Source organism: Elephantulus edwardii, unplaced genomic scaffold, assembly GCF_000299155.1.
Source record: "Elephantulus edwardii isolate Elephantulus edwardi_28Jun2011 unplaced genomic scaffold, EleEdw1.0 scaffold00184, whole genome shotgun sequence".
NCBI lineage: Eukaryota > Metazoa > Chordata > Mammalia > Macroscelidea > Macroscelididae > Elephantulus > Elephantulus edwardii.
In genome coordinates this window covers 5,137,435-5,146,734 of record NW_006399934.1, presented here as the reverse complement: position 1 = coordinate 5,146,734, position 9,300 = coordinate 5,137,435, and the positions used below count along the sequence as shown (strand labels likewise).

Sequence of the window (9,300 nt, the reverse complement as noted above, 5' to 3'; positions counted from 1 at the left end):
AAAAAAATTTTTGTAATCATTCTTGAATTGATTTCCTGGGAAAACCTCAGTAAATTCCAACCACAGGATATCTGTTTTACAAAATATCTTTCAATAACATGCACATATCTCCCCACTCTGGTTTGTTCATATCTTTCCTTTCTTCCAGATTCCCACAAAGAATTTGGCTTGTGCATATCATGAGTTTGCATAAATTCACCATTTACATACAAATCCTTTCCTTACATTTCCAAAAAAGAAATGTGGTTCTTTTACAAATTGTGTAAAAATTATTAATAATGCTTAATATAATTTTCCTCTACTTAGAATATATATAATTCCAATTTCATTACTGATACTGATTTATTTTGCATTCTTCCTCTTATTTTTCCCTTGATATATCTCCAAAGGATTTACCATTTTATTTTTTCTTCTAACAATATATTTTGTGTCTTATTTATCCTCCCATTTGAATGCCATTTTCTATTTATCCTATAATTATTTTTATTATTTCTTTCCTTATATTTCTTTGGGTTTAATTTTCCATTTTTATTTTGTCTTCTTGATTATCCATTTATTTCACATATTTTCACCCATTGTTTTAGAAAATACATATTTCAAGGTACATATACCCCTTCCAGCTTCTATTAACTACAACACATAATAAAACAGCATTCTAGTTTTGAGCTTATTTTTAATATGTCGTAAAACTGACGTGTAAAATGCAATAATGGTTACCCAGGGTGGACAGTGTTTTGTGGAGCTCCCCAATTAAAACAAGCTTGGAAGCAGGAGTGGCATCTATTTCAGAAATACCTTGCCTCTGAAACCCAATGAACCTGGAGAAAGAATGAAAGTTATACAATTGTTCAGGTCTTTCATTCATAGTGTGGCTATGAGTTGTCTATGACTCAACAACACTTAACAACAGCAACAATGTAACTAAGGATGATAGAAGGAGAATTGATACCTTTGAGCTGTGCTGCTGAAGAAGAGTATTGAACATACCACGGACTGCTATGAAAACAAACAAATTTGTCCTAGAGATGGTGAGAACAGGATGCTCCTGGGAGGCAAGGATTCTGAAGCTTTGTCTGACATACTTTGGACATGTTACAAGGAAGGACCAATCCTTGCAGAGAGATGCCAAGCTTGGGTGGGTAGAGGAAGAGTGCAGGAGAGGAAAACCCTGAAGAGATGGATTGATTCAGTGACTGGGGTAACAGAGGTAGGTGTGTCAGAGACAATAAGATTGGCACAGGATAGAGCAGGGTTTAAGGCTGTTGTATATAAGTTCACTTCACAGTCGACTTGATGGCACATAACAAGAACAAAAGTAAGTTGTTAATTTGGTTTTCTCTCTACCTTTTGTCATCTCTCTCACACAAACACAAACATACACATAAAGTTCTGTGAGTAATGTGTGATAAATAGAAATTATTTTCATTTTCCATACTATATTACCCATAGGTAGATATGGCCACAGAGGTAAGCAGCACACATACTATATATTTGGAAGTAGTTATTTAATGTTATATAGAAACTAAGGGACACCTGATCCAGTGTATTTTCAACTGCTTTGTATGAATCTGAACGCTGTATAATGAACATGGATGAAGAAGAATGAATGACTTTAAACTGCGGTATAGGTAAAAAAAGTATTGACCATCTCAGGGACTACCAAAAGGACAAATAAGTCTGTGGAGGAGGTACAACCAGGGTCCACTTTATAGGCAAGAATGGTGAAACTTTGTCTAACGTGCTTTGGGTATGTTATCAAGACAAGCCAGTCTTTGAAAAAAGGACATTATGCTGTGGAAGGGAAAAGTCTGCCCAAAAGAGAAATCTATGTCAAAGAGATGGAATGACACAGTAAATGTAACAGTATAAGTGAGAACATGATGGATGCCATGACATTGGGACAGGACAGGGAGAGGTTTCTACTCTTCTTTACAGCGTGAATATGAGACATAGTTAACTCCAGGGCACCCAACAGTGAAAACAACATATATCTTAAATAATTATACAACACAGGAAATTATTATTTCTTTGAAGTTGTTAGCGTCATAGTTTTTGTTTTGTTTTCATAAATTTTGTTCTTTTCTCAGCAATCTCTTCAGGGCTCCTTTCACATCTTTGTTCCTCAGAGTATATATAAGGGGGTTGAGTGTGGGTGTCACAACGGTGTAAAACAGTGTGAGGAACTTGCCTTGGCTGTGGCCATAAGATCTCTTTGGTTGTATGTATATAGCAGAACTGGTTCCAAAAAAAAGAGACACCACTATTAAATGGGAGCCACAGGTCCCTAGGGCCTTCCGCCATGCTTGGACTGATTTAATTTTTATCACTGCTTGAACAATGAGTCCATAAGAGACTAAGATCAGTGCCATGGGAAGAAGGAGCAACACTAATGTGCCCACAAAAAGCTGGACTTCATTTGCACGGATGTCAACACATGCAAGCTTGATCATAGCAGGAATCTCACACAAGAAGTGGTGAAGGCGATGATGCCCACATCTGGGAAGTTGAAGGATGATGGTGCTCTGGATGAGAGTGTTTCCTACTCCACTTAGCCATGCTATTCCTGCTAAGGACTTGCAGAATGCTGGGTGCATGATAGTAGTATAATTGAGAGGTTTGCAGACAGCCACGTAGCGATCAAGTGCCATGATAGTAAGGAGTACACATTCAGTAGTACCCAAAGATAGAGATACATAAAGTTGTATGATACAGCCAACACGTGTGATGGTCTTAGCTGGTCCCTTTAGATTCCACAATAGCTGAGGAACAACACTAGTAGTGAAGCAAAGGTCAAGAAAGGAGAGATTTGTGAGAAAGAAATACATAGGTGTATGGAGTTTTGAGTCCACAATGCAAAGCAGTATGATGGCTGTGTTACCCATGAGGGTCAGAAGATAGGATACCAAGACAACCACAAAAAGGACTACCTCTAATTGTGGCTGGTCTGAGAATCCGAGCAAAATAAAATCTCCCCCAGACGTTTCATTGTTTTTCTCCATCACCCTGCTAAGATAAATGAGAAGATAGGAGATAGGGGAATCAATACAGGGAAATACTATTCTTTGTTTTCAATAACTGAAATAAACTCTTAAGTCACTTTTTTGCCTAAAAAAACTTGTTAGGTTCCAGAGAAAAAAGGAAAAAAAAACCCTGATTATTTAAAATATCAACTTAAAGTAACTTATCACTTTTTAACACCATATTTTCCTCATAAATATTCAGTTCTTCCTCCTTCATATTACCTATTTTATTTCTCATTTTCTGCAACCTGTTTTAAAGATAATCTACTAAAAAGTTTCAGTTTATGTAACTACAATTTTATTTGTAACAGTTGGAAATAAAGAAGGACATGATTAGAATAAGTATTAAATGGATTTTGAATGATCATTATTATAAATAACACAAAATAGAAAGAAGGACAATGTTTCACACTGAGTAATGGGTCAGGAAAAAAAGTAATAAAATACATGTTGTGGCTTTCATTTTTATAGACCAGATGGAACACAATAATGTTTCTAACAATTAATCAGAGAGTGATATGGGGTCAGACATAGATGAGCTTCAAAGTATGTTTTCATAATTCTTTAACAACAAAATTATGGTAATTTACACACTAATTTCAGATCATTTAAATTTAATGGGAAAAATCTGATGCATGCAAATACACAAAGACAAGAAAAATTACTGAAGGTAAAGAACCACAATATATTTCTGATGAAAATAAAATACTAATCTACGTACATTCATTTACTTAAAAAGAAAGTATTTTGAAAGACCTAAAAAGGTAATATATGTCTTTGTCATCCATTTTCACAGAGTGTTACACAATGGAACAGCTTAGATTATACATTCTTCTATGAATCCTTACTTGACGTTTTTTATATTTTTATTATTGTCTTTGTCCACAAATTATCTGGCATGAAAATGATTCTGACTGAACAATTTATTTTTAGGAACAGTGAATGAAAGCTTATTTAGCTTTTAATGACATGAATGCCTATTCAGGTTTGTTTATATTTCAAAAGTAAAACTGTACTTTAAACAGAAAGAATAAAGTTAAAAAATGTTTTCATTATATGATTTCCTTTTGCTTTTCTAATACCATACTATTGTATAGTTCAATATAGTATTTTTACTTTGTCTTCCTGAATTGCCCTATGAAATAATACTCAGTTCAGCTTTTCACTTCATTTTTTCCATTCTCTTTAACTATTTTATGTTCAAGAAAAGTTTCAGAGTCTCTTCTGATATCTACTAAGTTTTTGTATTTGTCATTTTAATGACATTTTGCTTACTTAATCTATGATGTCCTTGATGTTATTGTATATTTAGTAATCAGTAGTGGTCAATGTTTCAAATGTATTCTTGATTTAGTCTCTAACTCGCACTTAGATGTAATTGATGGTTTGTTTTGCAGTTTAATGTTGACTTTGTTCTTATCGGCGACATTGAACTCCATCATATGTTTCTAAAGGATGTTAAACAAAGAAATTTTCAATGAATAGCCTGTTGGTCTTTAGAAATGTTATGACATTCAGCATAATTCTTATCACCAAACCCATTTCTTCTTATGAGTGATTCTCCTTTCCTTGTTTTCAACTTATGCTTTCCAATCATCAGTAGTTATCAATGTAAGCCAATTTCAGACTGTAGAAATTTAAAATGATCCTTAATTTTTTCATCTGTTACATTTTTGATTGTGCATAATTTTAAGTGATAATCTTGTTAATTGTAGGCTTATGGATTTTATCCTATCACAGAAAGCATTGTACTTTTGAGTTAATCTTGAAATGTTCTTTTAAACAATGAATGCAATACTATTCCTGTTGAAATTATCATTCAAAGACTAGAAAACATGATTGTTTCATTCAAAATGGTCAATATCAGTCCACTTAAATGCACTAATGCCTACAACATGTATCTTCAAGCAATTCAATTTATTTTTAAGGACTTTACATTTTCCTAGATTCATATTTGAATATACCTTTTTCTGATTATTAAGTAGATATTTAAAATTGTTTCTTCTCATTTTTACCACATCAACACGTGAATGTTCAGAAACCTTTATTTCATCTATGTCATTAAAGTTGGTTTTATTTCAAAAAAGGCAATTCTTTGACTGTACTTTGAATTCTTGTCAAACTGAGGAAGAAGCTCCAATAGTATAGTATTAAGGCATTGTTAAGCTATAACCAAAAGGTGGGATCTGTCATCCACTCATGCAAGAAAAGTGAATCAGTCTCATTCTATAAAGATTTACACGCTTGATAAATCTATGAAGGAGTTCTACCCTATCAGAATCAACTCCATGAACATGATGGCCTAACCTGAGGGACTCATCCTCCAATACAATATCAGATAATGTTGCATTGCTATGGTTAAGTTATTCATCGATTAATTTTTTTTAGAGTAGATTGCTGGATCCTTCTTCCTTAGTCTATCTTAGTCTCAAAACTGTCCACCATTATTAAGTCTGTTTATATTTAACATGGCATCCAAATAGCTTCTGACAGAACAGCAATTTACAAATTGTCACAGTATATTATATCAAACTGATATATTAGTTGTGGTAGCACTCAGTATATAAACATTATACAAATAAATACCACATTTTAAGCAATTTCAAATCCTTTTTCAGCTTAAGTTTTTAGATGGCATCTTAGGGAAATGATAGGACATATAACAGAGATAAAATATCAGACATAAGAAGATATTTCACAAAAGAGCCTCTCTATATGAGATGCTATGCAAATGATACAACCTTGTCAAAACTGAGGAGAACCTGAAGCATTTGCTGCAGAAAGTAAAGGACCACAGTTATTAAAATGAATTGCAGCTCAACATCAAGAAAACAAAGATTCTCACCTCCAGGACAATTAGCAGCATCAAGACAGATGGAGAAGAAATTCAGATTGTTAAAAGTGTCATCTTGCTCAGTTACACAATCAACACTTTCTCACACCAGCAGACAGGAAATCAAAGATGAATTCCATTTGGAAAGTCTTCTATGAGGGACTTCTCCAGAGTGCTGATGAGAAATGATGTCAGTCTAGAGAAAAGGTGTGTACAATCCAGGCAATGGTCTTCACAATTACTTGCTATGAGTCTGAGAGCTAGATAATGACTAAGGATGACAGAAGTAGGAATCAATGCCTTTGAGTTGTGGTTTTGGAGAAGAGTATTGAACATACCATGAAGTGCCTAGAGAACAAACATATCTGTTCTGGAGAGACTGTTGCTGCTTGGAAGCAATGTTTTGAAAATCGGTCTCATATACATTGAGCACGTTGTCAGGAGGAAGCAGACCTTAGAGAAGGATGTCATGCTTGGAAGGGTAGAGGGTCAACACAGAGAGGAAGACCCTGGATGAGAGGAATTGACAAAGTGACTGTGGTAATGGAGGCAGATATGTTGGAGACTATGAGATTGGATCAGGATAGAGTTCATAAGGTTGCTATGAGTCATAAGTGACTTGACGGCACATAGCAACAACAACATAGGAGATAGACAGTTGAGTATACCTTGGAGGCAAAGATGACAAAGCTTCACCTCATACTTTGGACATGTTGTTGTTATTTTTATGTGCTGTTGATTCACTTGCAGCCCACAGAGAAAACCTATGTACAACAGCTCTGAACCCTGCTCTATCCTGAGCCAACTTTATTGTCTCTGACACACCTGCTGTCATTACCCCAGTCACTGAGTCACTCCATCTCCTCCAGGGTCTTCCTCTCTTGTGCTGTACCTTCCCAAGCATGATGTCCCTTTCCAAGAACTGGTTCCTTCTTGTAATATGCCCAAAGTATGTCAGATGAAGTTTCCAAATCCATGCCTCCAAGGAGCAGCCTGATTTCATCCTCTCCAGGTAGAACCTGTTTGTTCTCCTGGCAATCCACGGTATATTCAATACGCTTCTCTAGCATCACAGTTCAAAGGCATCAATTCTTCTTCTAGGATCCTTAGTCATTGTTCAGCTTTCTGATGCATAGCAAGTAATTGTGAAGACCATAGCCTGGATCAGGTACACCTTAGTCTCCAGATTGACATTGTTGTAGGTTTCCTCAAAGACCTAGTAATCTTTATGTGCTTACTTATAATGGAAAGTAAATAAAGTGGTGTTATTGTGCCATGTTGCATTCTTCCCGCAGATCTCCGTGTTTGTATGTTGTAGTTCAGGGTTACAATAATTATCCAGTGTTAATGAAATTGATTTTCTATATTTTTTAGAAAATTTTGATCTTTTTTCTTTGTTTCCTGTTTCTCTTATTTTTACGAAGTTATTTTTATTATAATAATAAGAAGTAGAACTCTTTACTACATTTAAAACTAATGCTACAGTATAATAAACATACTAAGTATTAAGCTAAGGACCAAGGCTTACTAATTTCCATGTTATTACCATGTTATTCTTTTCTCTACATTTATTTGATATAGAATCAATTTCATATTTATACTTTATCAAAAATATCTCTAAACTTGGTATTTTTAATGATTCAAAGATAACATGACCTTTCAGGATTCTCTTAGATCTTTACATGATATTTTAGCTTTTAACTTTTAAATGACAAATTCATTAGCTTGGAAATTGTTTAATGGTCAGTGAGTACAATTCTTTATGGATTTACATCACAGGTGCTCCCTGGCATGGCAATTTTGTCATACATCGTCTACTTTTCCTCTTTATTACTCTATTTATGAATCTTCTAAATTAGAAAAGTCCAGGAGGTCTTTATCAAATTATAGAAATTATTTATGATTGTACCATACACTGTGACAGCTTTTGTATGGCTAGTGAGCACTAAAAATGTGCTAAGGTCATTGATGTCTTTAATTGTCATATTAATTTAAATTAAAATTTAGATAGTCACATGATTAATTATGCTAAATTATATACTCTATATTATATGTTTAATTACACATTGAAAGCAGTCTATATACAGTCTTCTAGATAGTAATATATACTAGGATGTGAAATGGTCAAAGATTCCTGTCTTTACGGATCTAATGTTATTACAGAAAATAAAATTGACAAACAGTATTCTTAAGGTCATTATTTTTGAGCAGTTTTAAATTCCTATTTACCTAATACAACAAAGTAGAACTGCCTATATGGTTTTCAAGCTTGTACTGGTATATCTTCTTTCTACAGAGCAGATGGTGACTTAAAACCACTGAGCTTATGGTTGGCACTTGAGTGCTTCACTACTAAAACAGGGCTCTAAACAAGCAAATTAAATTATATTACAAATGGTATGCAATATGTTAAAAAGTGGACGGTGTTATTTTTAATAAGGAAAGAAATAGTTGAGTAAGAGGGTAGAAACTGGTGAATATGTAGGACTGCAAGATGAAATGTAGCAAATATTCAGCAGAAGAAAACTTTTCCTTACTCTTTTGATCTAAGTGGTCTGTTAAGGGGTGCTAAGCACACTAATTCTCATTCTACCTAAGTGAATGAAGAAACAATCTCATAAGGGGTAAAAATATTTTCTTTTGATTGTCCCATTTGCACTTTCTGCAAGTGGGAATAACACTTTTTCACTCAGCTCTTTCTCCAATTAATAGTCCTTGACTTTATAAGTATTGCCATGTTATTGTTGATGCCTTCAGGTGGAGTATGACTTATAGTGACCTTATGAACAAAAGGCTAGAAGCCTCTCTAAAACTATTGACATTTATCAAAGTTCATAGAGTTTCCAGAGGCATGTTATTTAGGAAGTGGATGCCACTCCTGATTCCAAAATTATTGCCATAAGTAATCTATTTCTCTCTTTTTTTGTTGTAATTTGTAAACTTATAAAAGTTTAAGTAACCAAAAGTTCATTTTATGATGCACATTCTGAAACATCTTTTTTGGGTGACAGAGAGACTTTTAATCAAATAAGCATTTGGTTTTGTCTCTCTCCATTCATTCACCCTTCTCCAGCTGAAAATATCTCAAATATTTCTTTCCCAACATAATTACTGTGATATTAAAGAAGCTCTGGTGATGACCATTTGGCTTAGAGTCTGCCTCAATTGATGAATTCCATCTTCGTGCTGTTAATGAATCAGTGAGGTTCTAACACCTACAATTGATAATTGAGGTTCCTGTTGGCTCAGAGTTCATAAATGGATAGATCTCTTGGAGAGTAGATATTAATTCTCATGGAAAACTAACAAAGAGAGATAATAAAATCATGGATTCTTTAACCTATCCTTCACTTACTGAGTATTTAAACTTAAAAATAAGATTGGAGACATTGCCTTCTCCATGATTTGTATAAGCCTAAAAGTCATGAGTTAAAGAAAATCACTTAG

At 34.1% G+C, this 9,300-nt stretch overlaps 1 protein-coding gene across 1 annotated transcript; it reads right to left on the bottom strand.

Moving 5' to 3' along the window:
- Nucleotides 1-2,063: 2,063 nt before the first annotated feature.
- Nucleotides 2,064-2,999, bottom strand: LOC102853795 (olfactory receptor 2G3-like). The gene has a single exon (XM_006896306.1). The coding sequence runs from the start codon at nt 2,997-2,999 to the stop codon at nt 2,064-2,066; it is 936 nt and encodes a 311-aa protein (XP_006896368.1).
- Between the last annotated feature and the right edge of the window lie 6,301 nt (nt 3,000-9,300).